At 49.5% G+C, this 18,556-nt stretch overlaps 1 protein-coding gene across 1 annotated transcript; it reads right to left on the bottom strand.

The window, feature by feature from the left end:
* Positions 1 to 2,737: 2,737 nt before the first annotated feature.
* Positions 2,738 to 17,873, bottom strand: LOC149357324 (uncharacterized). The gene is made up of 2 exons (XM_089576563.1): positions 17,145 to 17,873; positions 2,738 to 2,773 (listed from the first exon to the last, which is right to left on the bottom strand). Exons 1-2 carry the CDS (start codon positions 17,871 to 17,873, stop codon positions 2,738 to 2,740), a joined length of 765 nt encoding a protein of 254 aa, XP_089432689.1.
* Positions 17,874 to 18,556: the final 683 nt, after the last annotated feature.

The raw sequence follows: 18,556 nt of genomic DNA, 5'->3' as shown, positions 1-18,556 counted from the left end.
ATACCAACTCCTTCGGAAAGATGTGACATGGACATGGTCGCCACGCCATCAGCAGTCATTCGATGCCCTGAAAGACCTGATTCGAAGATGTACAGTCCTCCGCCACTACGACGAAAGGAAGCCTCTGCTTTTGGCTTGCGACGCATCACCGTACGGAGTCGGCGCGGTTCTATCGCAAACTGACGAGCAAGGAAGGGAAGCTCCCATCGCCTTCGCCTCACGTACGTTGTCGCAAGCAGAACGCAACTACGCGCAACTTGACAAAGAAGGGCTAGCCATCGTCTACGCGGCGACACATTTTCACCAGTACATTGCCGGCCGGAAGGTGACCTTTATAACCGATCACCGACCGCTATTGGGCATTCTGGGACCACAAAGGCCTATGCCACCAACTTTGTCTCCGCGAATGACACGTTGGTGCATCAAACTCTCAGCGTACGACTACGCTCTGGTCTACCGCAATGGGAGTAAACATCAAAACGCCGATGCGCTAAGCCGTCTGCCACAAGACGCAACTGTTGACGAACCATTTCCACCAGGAGACGTTCTCATGTTCGAAGCACTGCCAGAACCTCCGCTTACAGCAGGCACAGTTGCAGCATCTACGCAGAAGTGCGCAGCTCTCCGGCTAGTTTACACAGCTGTTCAACAAGGCAACGTGCATAAACTCAAAGGGGACAACTTCGACGCTTACCGCAGGCGAGCTACAGAGTTGAGCACCCATCGCGGCTGCATCATATTTGGGTCCCGAGTTGTGATGCCGAGAGAACTACGCGCACAAGCTATGTCTCTCATCCACGCCGGACATCGGGGCATCGTTGCAATGAAAAAGTGTGCCAGAAGCTACATGTGGTGGCCTGGCATTGACAACGACATCGAAACAGTGGTGCGAGAATGCAAGCCTTGCCAGAGCAGCCGGAGCGCCCCGCCGAAAGCTCCTGTCCAAGAATGGGAAAAGCCAGACACACCATGGCACACACTGCACATTGATTTTGCAGGACCAATTGAGGGCTGCACTTTCCTTGTGGTCGTAGATGCCTACACAAAGTGGCTTGAGATAAGGCAAATGGGACAGACGACTTCGGCAGCAGTCATTGACAACCTCCGATCACTATTTGCAACGTTCGGCCTGCCGCGCAAGGTAGTGTCGGACAACGGAACACCGTTTGTGTCTGCGGAGATCCTCAAGTTTTATCGCGACAACGGGATCTCATCAGTTACATCGGCCCCCTACCACCCAGCGACAAACGGACAAGCCGAGCGCTACGTAGCCGAGCTAAAACGCGCCCTTGAAAGAGATCAGACAGGCTCGCTGCAGCGCCGCCTTGCGCGCTTTCTCTTCAAGCAGCACACGACGGTTCAGAGCACAACAGGCGAGACCCCCTCGAAAATGATGTTCGAGCGTGAAATGCGAACCCAGCTCACAGCCATCCTCCCCGAGCCAAAGGCAGAGACGTTCCGGGAAGAAAAAGCAATTCCGCGCTGCGGCACGCTTAATGAGGGGCAGCGCGTCCTCGCCCGACAGTTTCTGAAAAAGCCACGCTGGGAGGAAGCTACAATTGTCAGACGCATAGGCCTGCGCTCTTGGCTCGTCAACATACATGGCACAGTAGCACGCCGACATCTCAACCAGCTGCGTAGATTTACGACGCCGTCTGAGAGCTGTCCGCCAGCGGAGAGAACACGTGCACCATCTTCCCACATAGCCTGGCACCTCTTCCCGGAAGAAGAGACTTCGCCCAGGACAGACCTAGGAGACACAGCGAACAACAGCCAGCCTACAAGTGTTTCTCCCCCGAGCGCACAAAGCCAGCGCGCCTCCACGCGTGAGCGCCGACCCCCTGCACGATACCAGGCAACTTTCTAAGGGGGAAGGAAGTGTTGTGTCCCCTTATTGCTTTTGTGTGTGTGCGCCCCCGCATCCTCCTCCTAACGACCACTCGCATCCTCCTCCTAACGACCACTTGCCCCTCGTCGCACGCTGTCGCCAGATGCCCCCCCATGGTGCGCCCCCGCATCCTCCTCCTGTTTTGGGAAGCCACTCCCTCCCGTGGACGCTTCTCCGCTCCCTCCTTTCTTCGGGCGGCCAGTTCGGCTCCTGCCTCGGTCGACGCTGGTCGCACCCTCATCGGCTTTAAATAAACGAAGTCTTTAAGTACCGTGTGCGTCTTTCGCTGCATTCAACACAGCGACCGGACACGACAGGGTGGTTCCACTTTCAGCCGGCAAGCGAAGGATGGGCATCAAGATTCGCCCGCGTGAGGGGTGCGACAGTGGTGGGCGAAAAATCCCCGGAGAACCAACCTAGGAGGCAGGTGGGCCAGCTAGGTCACGTGATATTGAGGCGTCATCACAACCTGCCCACCGGATTCTGAGCAAACTAACTAGTTAAATGAATTACAATCATTAGTTAAACTAATGATTCGTCGCGAGAGGCGGCTGGGAAGAGCATCCTGGATCGCAGAAGTCTCACCGGTGGCTGCACCTTCCATCGCAGGACAGTGACGCGTCACTTAACCGTTGCAGCACTGCGCTAGGCGTGGTATGAGGACTCCCAGGAATCTACGAATGTGAAGTAGATAATGCCCAATTCTGCATATATGGGCACTAACCTATTATCTATCGCGTCGTACCCTTAAGGCAGAGCTTACGTGTCCCCTCCGATTTTTTTTAATATATTAACGGCTGCGTTTTCACCTTCCTTTCAGAGCAAAAGCTTTCCACCAGTTTCCGTTCTTCAGCCCATCCATGCCCATATTCCGTCCTCGACGACCTGCATAAGTGCACAAGGTGCTCCAGAACAGGGTTGCAAAATTGTCGTTTCCTATTTCTTGAAAGCGTTAGTTAGCAGTGGTGTCGATTTCAGCTTACGAACAACGCGGTGTTTGAAGTTACCTACAGTAACAGAGTTGCGAAGGCAGATATGCACGGCCTCACAAAGAGGATTATTGTACTAAAAAGGCCAAGCAGAGACAGCAAAAATATGCAGGACTCGAGCGGCGGTGGCACGACCTTCAAAGTCTACCGTGAGGGCGCCAGATGACGCCACGTGCCCGTGAGCTGGGTCGACGCGACGAGTAGAGACAAATTATAATAAAGCCGTCGCGGTGGCTTTGTGGTTATGGTGCTCGGCTGCAATCCCGAAAGATGCGGGGTCCATTCCGGCCACGCTGGTCGAATATCGATGGAGGCGAAATTCTAGAGGCCCGTGTACTGTGCGATGTCTGCACGTTAAAGAACCCCAGGTGGTCGAAATTTCCGGAGCCCTTCACCACGGCGTCCCTCATAGCCTGAGTCGCTTTGGGACGTTAGACCCCTCAAAAACCACAAATTAGGATCCCTGTATGGTTGGATGAAAGATAGAAGCGACACCTTTAAAACAAGGTAGTGGCAGTTGCCGCCATGGTCTGCTTTTATTTATTTATTTATTTATTTATTTATTTATTTATTTATTTATTTATTTATTTATTTATTTCAAATACCCTCAGGGCCATTGGCATTAGAGAGGCGAGTGGTTACAGGTGAAAAAAAACATAACAATACAATAAACGATATGGGGCTATTATCAAAAAAGTTACAGATGTGTCTAATCATACAATGTTAGCTAAGGCGTTCTTGAAAAGCTGGTAATCTTTGATGGTTGCTGTTGGTGCGGGAAGGTGATTCCACTCTGCTGCTGTTCGAGGTAAAAATGACTGAAAGAAAGCGTTAGTTCTGCAAAATGGGACACTGACTTTGTAGGCATGATCTAATCTTGATGATAGGTGATGCGGGGAAGAGAGTAATTCACTGCGCAGGTGTGGATGATGAAAGATCTTATGGAATAGGCAGATACGAAACATTTTGCGACGTGAAGCTAAGGATGGCAGATTAAGGCTTCATTTCATTGAAGATATGCTAGCGGTCCTATTATAGTTGGAGATAATGAAGCGGGCTGCGTTATGTTGGACCATTTCGAGTGAATGAATAAGGTTTTCATGATGAGGGTCCCAGATGGATGCGGCATATTCTAGTTTTGGACGTATTAATGTCTTGTACAATAGCAGTTTGAGGGATGAAGGAGCTCTGGCGAAGTTGCGGCGGATGTAACCCAGCATACGATTGGCGTTGTTAACTATGTATGTGATATGTAGAGACCAAGTGAGAGTGGAAGTGATGTGCACACCAAGGTACTTGTATGAGTGTACTGATTCTAAGGGAATATGATTCAGAAAATAAGTGGGGATACTTCTGTCAGTCCTGGATACGCGAAGAGATTTACACTTATTGATGTTAAGTTCCATTAGCCATGTTTTACACCACGAAGAAACAGCGTTTAAGTCTGATTGAAGGGTAGTTATGTCGTCGCTGCATGTTATTTCCCGAAAGATTACACAATCGTCAGCAATTAAATGGATATGTGAGGAAACAGAAGGAGGCAAGTCGTTAATGTAAATTAGAAAAAGAAGAGGACCAAGGACGGAGCCTTGCGGGACGCCGGAGTGAACGGGATTTGACTGAGAGTTCTGATTATTGGCTGATACGTACTGCGAACGGTTAGTGAGAAAATATTCAATCCAAGTAAGAAGTTTGAGGTCCATGTTCATTAGCTGTAATTTGTAAAGTAACAGTTTATGACACACTTTGTCGAAAGCCTTAGAATAGTAAAGAAAATACAATCTGCCATTGAACGGTTATCAAGAATAATGTTTAGCTTGTGTGTGAAAGAGGCGGGTTGAGTTTCGCAGGAATACGTTTTACGAAAGCCGTGCTGTGATTTCGAGAAAAATTAGTTAGATTCGAGAAAGTTTGCAATATATGAATATAGGATATGTTCTAATATTTTGCACGGGATACTGGTTAGAGATATAGGTCGGTAATTGAGAGGACAATGCTTGTCGCCTGATTTATAGAGTGGAATCACCTTACCGACTTTCCAGTCAAGGGGCAGGCATCCCGTCTCAAGTGATTGCTGAAAACTTTTTGCTAATACAATGGATGAATAAGCAACAGTGCTGTGCAAAAATTTCACAGTAATTAGGTCACGACCGGGAGCAGAGGAGAGAAGCAAAGATTTAATCACAGTTTCGACGCCACACGGTTCAATTGTAAGCGGGAACATATCATGGTAGTCGTAACAAGGTGCAGTGGGTAGCGGGACATTTCGGGTTACAGAAAACTTTTGGGCGAATGTATCATTAAGAACGGACGCGATCTGATTATGCGGTATAACAATTCCAGAGTTGTCAACGAGGGTTATAGTGTCATCATCTTTTTGGTTCATAACGCGCCAGAATTTCTTAGTATCGTTTGTTAACATTGACGGCAGCGTGGGGCATAGATAGTTATTCTTAGCGATCTTTAGCGCTGATAGGTATTCGCTGGAAACTAATTTATAGGCACTCCAACGAGCTTCGCTCGAAGAAAGCTTGGCTGACCTGTACAATCGCTTCTTTTTGTTTGATAGTCGTCTTATGTGAGCATTATACCAAGGAGCGTCCGGTTTGTTAATTATTGTGCGTATAGGAATGTACTTGTCTGTCAGGTGCGCAACTTTTTCTACGAACATCCCCCAGTTAGCTTCTACTGTACGTTGGTCAAAGTCCTGAAGAAAAATGTCACAGAAATGAACATAATTCGTTATTAATCGCGTCAAAGTCTGCTTTATTGTAATTACGGATAGTTACTGGTCTTTTGACATGTGTAGGATGAGCGAGGTATAACCCAAAAGAAAGTAAGGAGTGGTCGCTCATTCCTGGAACGTGAATGATGTTGGAAACAAGGTCGGGATGTCAAGTGAGAACAAGGTCAAGTGTATTAGAACAGAGTTCGTTGTTCTTGTCGGTTCAGTGACCAGCTGTTCGAGAGAAAAAACCGAGCACATATCTAAAAATTCTTTAGCTAGCGTGGAAGGTGGATGCATTGTAGGGGCAGTGTTAGACCAGGTTATGTTCGGCATATTAAAATCTCCGAGCAGAAGTAAAGGGCAGTTTAGATAACGAGAAGAAACGATGTTAATGACATCATGTAATTCGTTAACGAAGTTATTTATGTAGGTAGGGGGCCGGTAACAGACCCCAATAATAACTTTCTTATGATTCAAAGTGACACATGCCCAAACAGTTTCTAAAGGGGTGTTAACGTGAATGCACTGCGAGGTGAAACGTTTTGTGATAGCGAGCAGAACGCCTCCTCCTTGTCGCTCAATGCGATCGCAGCGATAGATAGAAAAATTGTTTGCTATCAGGAAGAGTTCGTGGTCTCGAATTTCGGAACGCAACCAGGTCTCTGTTAGTACTAAAATATCAGCGCTGCAGGTGTCGATGGCGGAATTAAGACAGTCACGTTTGCTTATAATACTGCGGATGTTAGTACAAAGAACGGATATCTCTGAAGAGGAACGCCCACATCCCCTCGCGCGTCCCTACGAACTGCCGTGTGGCGAACTTACAGGGTTATCATCGACTGAAGGCGGTTGTTGCGTGTGCTCTTTAGCTGAGTTAGTGGGATGGTTATCACTTGACGGCAGCTGCTGCGCATGCTCTTTAACAGAGTTAGATTCAGGATCATACAGGTAATATTTCTTATTCATTAGAAGTTTGTGGTGTCGCAGCTGAAAAGGAGCGCCACCGGATTTCCTTTTGGCATACTCGTTTAATTTCTTCCGAGCAAGACGTGTGACAGGTGAATAATCTTCATTTACTGTGACGCCGTTCTCCTTTAGGTCTTTGCGGGCGGAAAGGACCATTTCTTTGAATTTGAAATTTGAAAATTTAACAATGATTGGGCGCTGTTTTTCTGGCGAGTATTGACCTAGACGATGAGCGCGTTCGAAAGCTAAATCTGGAAGAGTATCAAACACGTCAGCCAAAACTGCTTTTACCTTTTTTTATGACTCTGCCCACGATTCCCGACAATCATCTATTCCATAAAAAATAAGATTGCACCGTCTTGATTGATCCTCAGATTCGGTCAGCCGTGATTGCAAAGAGGCGGAATCGATAGCTAAAGATTGTACTGAGGTTTGTACAGTAGCCAAATCGTCATCAATTTGGTCGAGCGAGTTAGTTTTATCTTCAAGGTCGTCTAGTCTCTTTTCGATAGCGCCAATTTTCATTTCAATGTTTTTTTGACTGGCTTTGATAGCCTTTATGTCGGCGACCATATCGGTTTGGCATCTTGCTGCTTGCACGGATCGAGCCTGAAGATCTTTTAGGATATGAAATATGACTTTCATCTGCTCCGATGGCTCATCAGGCAAAGACTGTAGTTCAGCCATTTGGGATTGGAAGCGAGTCGGGGGTCCAGGGTTCAATTCAATATCACCAGAGCACAGTAGTAAAAAAACCATTGAGAAACAGTCAACAGCAATGTCACAGAGCACTTGTGGGCGCGGGAACAATAATAAGAAACGGTCATCGCTCCTTCTGGCGTACATAGGAAAAATATTACACACCTGTAATGCGCAACAGCGCGGAGCGTGAGACATGGTGTCGGTGATGGCCCCGCGCCCACCGAAGAAACCGTCGGGCTGGCAGCGTCTTATATTGTGGGCGGTGGTTGACGTCACCGTCGATCTCGATGATGCGCAGAAGGCGGGAATGACGAGCGGTTCAGCACAGTTGGTGTGGTGCTGGCGATAGCGGAGCAGTGTTGATGGCATCATATATATATATATATATATATATATATATATATATATATATATATATATATATATATATATATATATATATATATATATATATATGTTGCGAAAGCGTGAAGTACTAGACTGCTTATAAGAATATATAGCGAAGTATACGCTTCGTTAAAGGAAACATAATTATTCAACTCGACGTCTCGATCGGAAGACCGATCTTCTTCAGGAGTGTGTTTTGGCGCACAGTTGGACCAGTCTACAGTTGAACTCAATGGCTCGTTCATTGAATTTCTCCACTGTCCGCCTATTTCCGGAACCTCGTCGGCGGTTAGGGGCCCGGGGTAATACTAATGTGGCATACACCACCTCGATTTTAGGCCGTGCGTTGCGGATAAACTTTAGGGCCTCCTCATAGTGGCGAAGGACCGTGTCCGTGCTTGAACCGTAGATGTCGTTCGTACCCAAATGAAGGATCAGTCCGGTGACACTGGGAGACACCAAGTCCAGCAGGTCTCTCACATCGTTGATGCCGGCTCCGGGTAGCGAAATGAAGGCCGGGGCGCACAAGCTTGAAGTGTCGAAATGGTTGTACAGATGCTTGGTCTGCGAATCTCCAATTAAGGCCAATGTTGGTGCGTGGAGTGGGAATTTCCAGAAAACTTTCCTTGAAGCGTTAATGGCAGCCATTGAAGAAAATAGGTTGCGAAAGCGTGAAGTACTAGACTGCTTAAAAGAATATATAGCGAAGTATACGCTTCATTAAAGGAAACATATTTATTCAACTCGACGTCTCGATCGGAAGACCGATCTTCAGGAAGATCGGTCTTCCGATCGAGACGTCGAGTTGAATAAATATGTTTCCTTTAACGAAGCGTATACTTCGCTATATATATATATATATATATATATATATATATATATATATATATATATATATATATATAAATCAGAGAAGCCAACAGCCACAGAAACCAAGGGAAAGAGGGGATTTTTAATTTATTTATTTTGTGCTGTTCGATTTAGAATATTACCGAGTATGGTATCGCCTAAAGCTAATTGATTCGAAAAGCAGAAGAAAAAACAACCACATGCCGCCAGTGGGATCCGAACCCACGACCTCCGAATTACGCGTCCGGTGCTCTACCGCTGAGCTACGGCGACGGCTGTCAAATCTTCTGCTTTCGGGGGTAGTTATGTTTACAAGTAACCTAACCTTGAGAGTGCTCATCAGCGCCACCCACGTTCTTAAGCAGCAGACGTAGCAGACGTAGCGTCATCGAACAGCGAGGGTGGAAGCTGTGTGAGAACACTCTTATGCTTCCTATGGCGCCAAGGCTGCCAGAACCGAGGCCCTCGCTAAGCAATTAAGCAAACAAGGGATGGGGAATGAGGGGCTCGTTATAAATATGAGAGAAGCCAACAGCCACCGAAACTAAGGGACAGGGGGGATTTTTAATTTATTTATTTTGTACTGTTGTTCGATTTAGAATATTACTGAATATGTTATCGCTTAAAGCTAATTGATTAGAAAAGCAGAAGAAAAACAACCATATATATATATATATATATATATATATATATATATGTTTTATAAGTCGGTCTATAAATTCTCCATTTTTTTAAATACACTTTTAATGCTGCACTTCTATCCTTACGTCCCCTCTTTGCTTTTGAGCCACCAATTTTCGGATTGCTTTTGCTAACTTCTACCGCGGATTCGTTCATATGCCCATTGTTGTAACTAAACTCTAGGAGCCCTTGGGCCTCAGGAAGAGTGAATCTGCATCTGCATCTAAAGTCCCCAGATCAGCTTTATAAAGAGCCCCATAAAGGGACTTAACCTGCATCGACATTATGATGGATACTATCACATTAGATCATATAAAATCTTCAATTGTTTCGACAGATTTACCACACGCTTCGCATGTTTCATCTTCCAGATTACATTTATTCTTGTAGCTTCGCGCTCTAAGCCACCGTGACCTAGCTTCAAAGAGTAGGGCACTGCCTCTGGAGTTATCATAGAACTATCGATTCCTGACTCTTTTTCCAGTATGAATATAGTTGTGCGCTATGCTTCTTTTTCATTTATTTATTTATTTATTTATTTATTTATTTATTTATTTATTTATTTATTTATTTATTAAATACTACCAACTGCCTTTTGGCAGTCCAGGCAAGAGCGAGTGAGTACTGTTACGATTCGCCTTCGTCGCGTGGAAGAAAACGGCATGGCTGCAGCGAACGCCGACTAGCCCTGAAAGGCACGTTGGGTCAACGCCTTGATTACCCGCAGGAAGCCGCGTCCGTCTGCAAGGATGGAGTTTTGAGCGAGCGTCTCCCCGTTCGAACGCATAAAATGAGCCGGAACGCCGCTCGTGGACATTCCAGCGTCTGTGCGACGTGGATGGTATTGTAGCGCCCGGCGGTGCTGGCGCTGAGATCGGCGTTCCCGCGCTAGAGGAAAATAAAGTCGGACAGCGCGTGCTCGTGGCGCACGCCCGAAACACGGGCAGTCCGGAACTAGAAGCCTGCCACGCTGGTCGTCTCTGTCTGGTGCTCCGCTGCGACCCCGCAAATACCTCAACAGTGGTGACCCGGCGAACCGTGCCTTCTTTCCCAGCGGCGTTCCAGCATGGCGTACTGGCAGCACCCAAGTTTCGACCCGCCGCTCCCGGCGTTCCGGCCTGCAGGCGTCGGTGGGTGGTTCGCCCAACTGGAGGCTGCGATGTACCTGAACGGCATCACCATCCAGCCGTTCAAACACGAAGTCCTTTGTGACATCCTCCCGGCCGACCTCCTGCGTCGGCTCACCTACTCTGCCTTCGGCGGCCGGCCATACGATGAGCTGCGTGCGGCCGTCTTGGCGGACTTCGGCGCCTACTACGTTCCGCCGCCGCTCTACGACGCAGCGGACCCGTTTTCGCCGCCGCCAGCCTCTGCCCCTGCACCGGCCTCGCCCGCGCCCACGCAGCCTTCATCAGAACCCGGCCCGCCTCAGCAGCCCCTCGCCGCATCGCCGCCACTCCCGTCCAGCGTCTCCAGCCCGGCTGTCTCTCTCGACGCCATACCAGGTGGGATCCGCACGAGCTCCGCCTCGCGTCCTGCTCCCACTACTATCCGACCCGCGTCTCTGGCTCTGCCTCCTTGCGCTTCAGTGGCGTTGGCGCCAGAGCCTCCTGCAGCCAAGGACGACTCTGCGGCAGCAGCCGTGCCGAGGCTTCCGGCATCTCCATCTACCCCGTCACTACCGCCAACAGCTCTGCAGGCCTCTTCTGTGCGGTTGAAGCCGTCGCCCGCTGATGCTAAAGAGCCCTCGACAACGACCAAGCCTGCTTGTCACACTCCCAGCCCCTCAGAAGGTCCGCAGAGCACTACTCGTCATCAGGAGCAGGATGAGAAAGCCAACCCGATGACAGCAGTAACAAGCACGGCGATCGCCTCCAGCCCCACTTTGCCTGAAACAGTTCCTGACCCAGTGTCAGCGCTTGCTCTCAAGCCCGACCATGCCCACACGCGCATCAGCACTGGCCAGTCGCTCCGGACGGCCACTCCCGCTTTGCCCCAGCACCTGGAATTGAACCCAGCAACTTCCTCCGTCATCACCACAGCTGTCACCGTTGTCTCGTCGGTCACACCTGTTCCAACCCTAGTGGCCGGACCGCTCTGCTCGCGCCCTACATCAGGGGCACCTGAGCCATGTAAGCCAGCCATTTCAACCTATTTGAACGACTTGAAGCTGGCGCTACAGCAGCGACACGACACCACGCTAAAGACCACATCTGTCCACGGAGCCGTTTCGACCGCTCCCTTGCTTGTGACGGCGTACTCTGTGTGCCAGTTTCCCGCCGAAATCAGCTGCAATGGTCCAGCACCAATGACACTTGTGCCAGCGGGCAGCACTACAGTCGGTGACGGCCCCACCATGGCCTCCATTGCCCTAATATGCTTTGTCAGCTCGGCACCCTCCATCATTCGCCCATTGCGCAGCAGCCAGGCTCGTCCACCTGAATCCGCGCCCTTCACCCGACGGCTCTTCCCGGACCCTGACATGAACTTACTGGACACTTCTACTCTCTTTTCTTTTACCGAGCGCACCTTCCGACGTTCCGTCTAGGCGGGGGGCCCTGTAGCGCCCGGCGGCGCTGGCGCTGAGATCGGCGTTCCCGCGCTAGAGGAAAATAAAGTCGGACAGCGCGTGCTCGTGGCGCACGCCCGGCACGGGCAGTCCGGAACTAGAAGCCTGCCACGCTGGTCGTCTCTGTCTGGTGCTCCACTGCGACCCCGCTAATACCTCAACAGTATCTTTCTCCCTCTCCCAACATGTGACGGCGGCGTGATCCCTCAGGAGTGTGTGTGTGTGATTGGTGCCACTGTGAACTTCCTTCCTCGACAGGCCCGGCCCCCATCTAGGGAACCTAGGCAAAGAGAACACTTTAAAAACTCGGCAGCGAGTACGGCCGAGTGCTTTTCATCAGACGGTCTCATCTCCGGGTCTCATCATGTGCTCTCCTCATGCAGCGTTTCAGCATTGAGCGTCTCGTTACCGAGCTCACCTGTAAATAATGTAAATTTTGCTGTATAAAGTTTTCTCTCCTTGTCTTTTCCTGCATCCTCGTCTCCGACCTCCCTCAGTCCCTCTCCAGCCCGACCATGCTACCTGATCTTTAACAGTACAAAGTCAGCGCTGCAACTCAAAATAACAAAAACATGAGTTACAAGGAACCATGAGAAAAATGCTTAGAAATACAGACTATTGCCATGGTAAAGGCAGCTGATAGAAAATTACAATGAAGCCTACAGCGGCGTCATGAAAAGAAGGAAAAAGAAGCAACAAACCAATGCAATGTTCAAAAACAGGAAACTGGTGACTCTAAATCTAACGCGCTTCATTGCAAGGATTGCATGGCAGACACAAACGATTCGACCGAGGACATACTAGCGACTTCTTGCACTAGAGCATTCCACTCTGAAACAGTTCCATAGAAAAACGAGAAGCGATAAGCGGTAGTTTTAGTCTGTGGCATCACAATTGTTTTGCTGTGCTTGCCTCTGGTCTCACTTGTTTTATTGTGTTGTGTCGTGTTGGGTTTAGTGGCGCATAAGCATCTAAGGGTATCATGCGCAAAGCTTAAGGTGGAGGAAAATTGATATCTGTAGAATTTTTCTAAAAAGCAAAAAAAAAATCGGTGGTGTAAAGAGCCTAAAAATTTAGTTCCTGCTACACTGTAATGCTTGGAAAGAAATTTAGGAATGTCAGTTTTAAAACCTTTAAAGAAGTCGAGTAACCTCAGGGGCGATCCTTGGCTGGCAAGGATCCCGAGGCTACCAGCCCATCAAGTGAAGACCTCAGTATTCTTCTCAGGAATGAGAAGACGACACTTGTTATATTAGAATTAATGTAAATATCGGAATCTATTTTTGTTTGTTTATTAACGATAATAAACAACGTTTCTAAGCGATGCAGTCTGATCCAGTTAGTCCAGTTTTTGCCTTCTGCGTTTTTATCTCTCGTTTATAGCTTTTTATTTCTCCGTGCTTCTGTCCTGCGTACTTGCTGGTTAGTTTCCTAGTGCTTTTGCGCCACTGTATTTCATGGCATTTTGTTGTAAGCACTTGATCAGTTGATTCACGGAAAGTAACTGGGCCTGATTTAACTGCGCTTAAAGTGAGGCGCAGAGCGTCTCCTTCGTATCCACGAGAATTAACGAAAGTTTGCAAATCTTCCTGGCTATCTGTTAACAGATACAATGTCGTCCGCATACGCCAGACCGGGGAGCCGCTGCTCTACGACCTTTCCGCCTAATCTGTACGACAGATTATAATCTAGATTACTGTCTTGTAGCCTTCTTCCCATATTTACCATATAAAGCATGATCAGCGGCGGGCATAGAGGACTACCTTGTCGTAATCCTTCGCGTACCTCGACAGTTGTCGTACTTCTTACTCGTTCCTATGTAATTTCAACTCTATTATCTCGGTATGTTCTCTGCAGGAAATCAATTACCTCATTACCGATACCTTCACCTTTCAGTATGTTCCACAGAAGTTCCCTGTTCACGCTGTCGTATGCACCGCTTATGTCCAGGAAGGCTAAATACAGAGGCTTCTTTTCCACCCTATGAACTCGTTCTGAAGTTCACCGAATATCTTATCACTTTCCATCCATGACTGCATTTCTAATTTCACCGCCTCCATTGCCAGACCTTATATAACAGATACTATCCTAATCGATCTGAATGATTTTATGTGCATCCTATTTGTTTTCCCTTTATAAATGAATTTCATTTCGCTCTGTCACCAGCTGTGTGAAATTCACTTATTTGTTATGATTGTCTCGAATGCAACAGCGTTTCCTTGCTTCCTGGACCAAGTTCCTTAATCAGCTTGATTGGAATTTCGTATACCCCTGCGGATGGGCATTTAGGAATATTTGCTTCGGCCTTTTTCATTTAAGAATGGTGAATTCAAAGCTGCTTTCATTATGCTTTCCTGTCTTGCTCCCTCATTTGGGGAGATTAACCTATCATCGCTCCTAAATGACTCAGCTATAACTGATGTAATGTACCTCAGATCGTCGTCTCCCTCATCTTGAATGTAATCCTTCTTTCTTTAATTAGTTTTATCGAGCGAGTATATATGGTTCCAGAATTAGTTTCATCGCCAACTTCAGCCATCCAGCGATCAATGGACTTTATTTTACCCTGGCCTAAGACCCGTACTTCCAGTTTCTTTTTTCGATAAAATTCCCACTATTGGTCTATTTCCTCTTAAGATAATTGTGCCTACTTTGCCTCTTTCTGTTCCCTTGAAGTCCAACATCGTTCTTTGATGGCCTCGTTAATTTCCTTATTCCACCAGCTTCGTAGCTTCCTCTTTCCTTTCCAGCGGTTTGCCGCTTATACTTGTTTAATTTTCGTACTGATGAGTAGTTCTAACCGATCATAACCTCACTATTCCGTGGGGCGTTTATTTCTTCCTCAACGCCTGGTGCTATTAGCGCAATTTGTTCGTCTTTGAATTATACGTTCCCTTTTTGTCTTTTTTACATTTCTCTTTTGATCAGGGCTCCCATCTGTGAACTAACAGCTTTATGATCATCTCCCAGACTGAACTCCCCCTCTTCGTCTATTTCCATTTTTGCGAGCTTGCTCCAGGTTCCCTACGACATTAGGCCGTAGTCAATGGCCGTCTGCCTGCTCCGGAATTTCCATGTGATTTGTCCCGAACATATAAGTAGTTTCTCTGTTTACAATAACAGAGGTCTAGCATTAACTTTCCGTGATCATCTGTGTATCCATTCAGATCCTTCATGTGGGCATTCATGCACCCGAGTAGAATAATATCGGCACCGTCTCCAAACCGTTGTTATATCGTCATTGAGGCACTTAACTAAACCTTGTTTTTTTTTCCTTGCATTTAGACCCTATCCCTAAATAAACTACCCCTAGCAGGGAGGAAAGTTGGGCGTTGTGTGGTTGAGAGCGAAAGGAGAGTTGAAGACGTTTACGGCGAAGCTATAAACGGAGAAGGTGAGGATCTGGGTCTTGGATTGGGTGACGAGAGCGAACGCGAAGGGTACTGGACGTAAGCGCTGCAGAGATGCGCGACGTCCAGTCGTCGTAGGATTGAAAGGAGTAGGAGGCGAGATTAGTGCGAAAAGCATGCCAGTCAGTGTGAATAAACGGATGGCAGCGAGGGATGTGGGAGAGAGAGGTGGTGATATGGATGAGAAAGTGGTCACTTAGAAGAGTTTCGGCTGTCACCTGCCAGTGAAAGGAAAGTGAACCCCGAGAGAAAGTGAGGTCGGGTGTCGTGGGGCGTTGTGAGGCAGTGCCCGCTCGAGTAGGGGAGCCAGGAGTATTAAGAAGGGTGAGGTGGCGTTCCTGGGCCAGACAATGGAGGAGGCGGCCGGATTTGAGGGTTTGTGGGTAGCCCCAGAGTGTGTGAGGGGCATTAAAGTCACCACCAAAGAGGAGATGGGAGGTAGAAGGAAGAGAGTGAAGGAATTTGCCCAGAGCAGAGAATAAAGAGGAAGTGACAGGGGGGTTGTAAAAAGACAAAAGGACGAGTGAGATGCGGGAAGAAGGGTGGTAATAAACCACACCAACTAAATATTTAAGGAGGGTGGAAGGGATGTCAATTTGCTCTACGAGCACGTCACTGCGTACATAAATAGACGCAAGTGGTGTGGCCGTAGTGGCATGATAGGCGCGGTAGCCTGGGACAGTGCGGGCCGTCCGGGTCTCCTGGAGAAGGAGAAAATGAGGCAGGGAGGGGCGGGTGAGTAGACACTGGTGGAGGGGGGTCTTATTGTGGCAAAGATTTCGGCAGTTCTACTGCACAATCTCGAGGTACTCGCCAAACGCCATTATGATAGTGGAGAGGTAGAGGCTCGCGATGGCACGCGTTCCTTCTTTTTTGCCAGGGGCAGTGACTCATGGACGGATTGGAGCATAGATGTGAAGGATTCCAATTGCTTTGATTGTGCTTGGAGGGTGGTAAGAATCTGGAGAACCGAAGTTTCCAGCTGAACCAAGCGAGTGTGATGTGCCTGTGTGGTGGTTTCGACAAGGTCAGCCAAAGGGGCGACCTGGGCGCTGGAGGAGGAGTGGTGAATGTGGTAAGGTGCTCATTTAGCTTGCTAAGCTGGGAGGTAAGACAGGAGGTGGTTGTCTGGAGGGTTTGAGTCAAGGCATGTATCTGCTGTTGTAGATCGCGGGAAATGCGCTGCTGCTCTCGCTGCTGGCGTTCCAGCATAGCGAGCCGGAGGTCGAAGGAGCGGCTCTCGTCAGTCAAGGATGGAGAGGGTGGTGTAGTGGAAGAGAAGGACGCTGGCACCGAGGATCCTTTAACTATGGCGGCGTAGGAGCCTGGTGGCTGACGTGATCGGAGCTGATGGAGGTTCATGATTAGAGGAGGAGGAGGAGGTGGTGGTTTGAGTGGCCCGGCACAAAGCTAGGCGTCGGAGGAATGCAGCTTTGGCACACTCGCGCTCTTTAGCAAGGAGGAAAGGGCAAGTGGGGTCGAGGGAGGGGTGGGTGTTTACCTGTCAATGAACGCACCAGGGCTGGGCACACACCTGAGCGGCAGGGACAGCGGGTAGAGGAGCAGCACTACGACGGCACTTGGCCGGAACGCTGTGCTGGGGGCATTGGTGGGCGCGGTGTCCAAGAGTGAGACAACGTGTGCAGGTGGGAGGCTTAGGTTTATGAGGACGGCACCGGAAGGCAACGCGTTTGAAATATACAAAGTGGGTGATGACGGTACCAGCGAAAGTTATGAGCACTGACTGAGTGGATCCCATCATGCGAGCAGCGAGATTATCTGTTTTGAAAGATTCTAGATCATGCATGAGCCCATCAGGAGTGAAGTGGCCACCGACTTTATGGATGATGCCGAGGCATGAGATGGGAGGATGGGGAGCATAAGTTTTGATGCTGACAGGCTTACTGTGAAGGTGAAGGTGCGTGATAGAAAGTAGGAGGTGGGCGGAGAGAGGCGAATGAGTTTTTAAAAACACAAGGCTTTGGGCTGGCTTGGCGTGAAGGGTGATGTCTGCACTGGTCTTGGAGGAAAGTTGTGCAGCGGAGGTGACTGCGGCGAGCACGTCGTAGAGAGACAGTTTGGGATTGAGGGTACCAGGAGGGAGTTGGATGCCAACAGTGATGAGCTCGGAGCGGGGTCGGGTGGCGGAGGCAGGCTTACGGCTGGCACCGATGGTGCTCCAGCCGATTTCCGGGGATGGAGTGTCGTCTACCGGGGACGCCATGAAGTCCATGTCTGCCGACGAATCGTCAGCCTGAGACGCAATCTGCGACGCTGGTGCCGGGCTGCAGGTCTTGGTGTCAGCGGGTAATGTGGCTGGAGTAGGCGCGGCGGCACCGGCGGCGTCGACGAACGCCGGCGGCCGCGACGCGTCTATGGGCCCAAAGGTGTTGGCGTCCCTTAGAGCGTGGAGTTGGCTAGCAGTGGACGCTGCGGCGACGACGAACGCTGCCGGCTGCGCCGCGGCCGTCGATCCGGAGCTCCCAGCGTCGCTCACAGCGTTGGTTGCGACAGGATTTTGCGCGGTGACGTGGGCGGTTGGAGTAGGCCCCGCGGTGGCGGCATCAGTGGGTCTGGGCTGCAGGGCCTTCGTCAGACGCTGCATTGCAGAGGTGCCGGCCCGGCGCGTTAGGGATAGCGAGGCGCCGCGCCGCTTCAGACTTTTGGGGGCGCTTGGAGGGCCAGCTCGGCAGCGGGCCGTCATGCCGATGGTATCCACGAGCTTCGGAAGCCTTCCTGAATCGATGGAGAGGAAATCCAGAGGCAGGCGAAGCCCTGGACTAGGCCAGGGGCAGGTGAAAGCGGAGCACGATAGGCAGCCAGCTAACCAGGGCGGCGCCACCTAGCAGGCTGCTCTGCGGGCCGAGATCGCCGCCCACTGCGCCTCCCTCGAGCACTCTCATTGGAGTGCTCTTTGTGATGGCCTTGACTCTGCATTGCACTCGCGATCCGCGTGGTATCTCTTTAAATCCCTCCTTGGCACTAAGCCTGCCCTTGCTCCCACTCTAGCTAAAGCCCTCACTCAGGGGACTCCCTCCGAAGTTTTTGTTCAACTTGCCTCTCTCTACCTCCCGCCCCCTCTTGCATCCTCCTACCCGGTGTACTCAGGTGGACCTAACCCTGATCTGGACCAATCCTTCACTCTGCGGGAGCTCGAATCTGCCCTGGCTGCTAATGCTACACGCTCGGCTACCGGTGAGGATGCCATTACATACACCACACTTCGTAACCTTCCTGACTGCGCCAAAGAATTCCTCCTTCAAACCTACAATGAGGCCTGGGAGAGCGGCTGCTTGCCAAGCTCCTGGACATCCTCCCTTATTTATATGATTCCAAAGCCGGACAAACCTCCCTCTCTCTCTAACCTCCGCCCAATCTCCCTGACGT

This window comes from Amblyomma mixtum, chromosome 3 (genome assembly GCF_055824585.1).
Source record: "Amblyomma mixtum isolate Tamu chromosome 3, ASM5582458v1, whole genome shotgun sequence".
In the NCBI taxonomy this organism is placed as follows: Eukaryota; Metazoa; Arthropoda; class Arachnida; order Ixodida; family Ixodidae; genus Amblyomma; species Amblyomma mixtum.
Note: the sequence above shows the minus strand (reverse complement) of the source record. Positions and strands in the feature narration are given on the sequence as shown.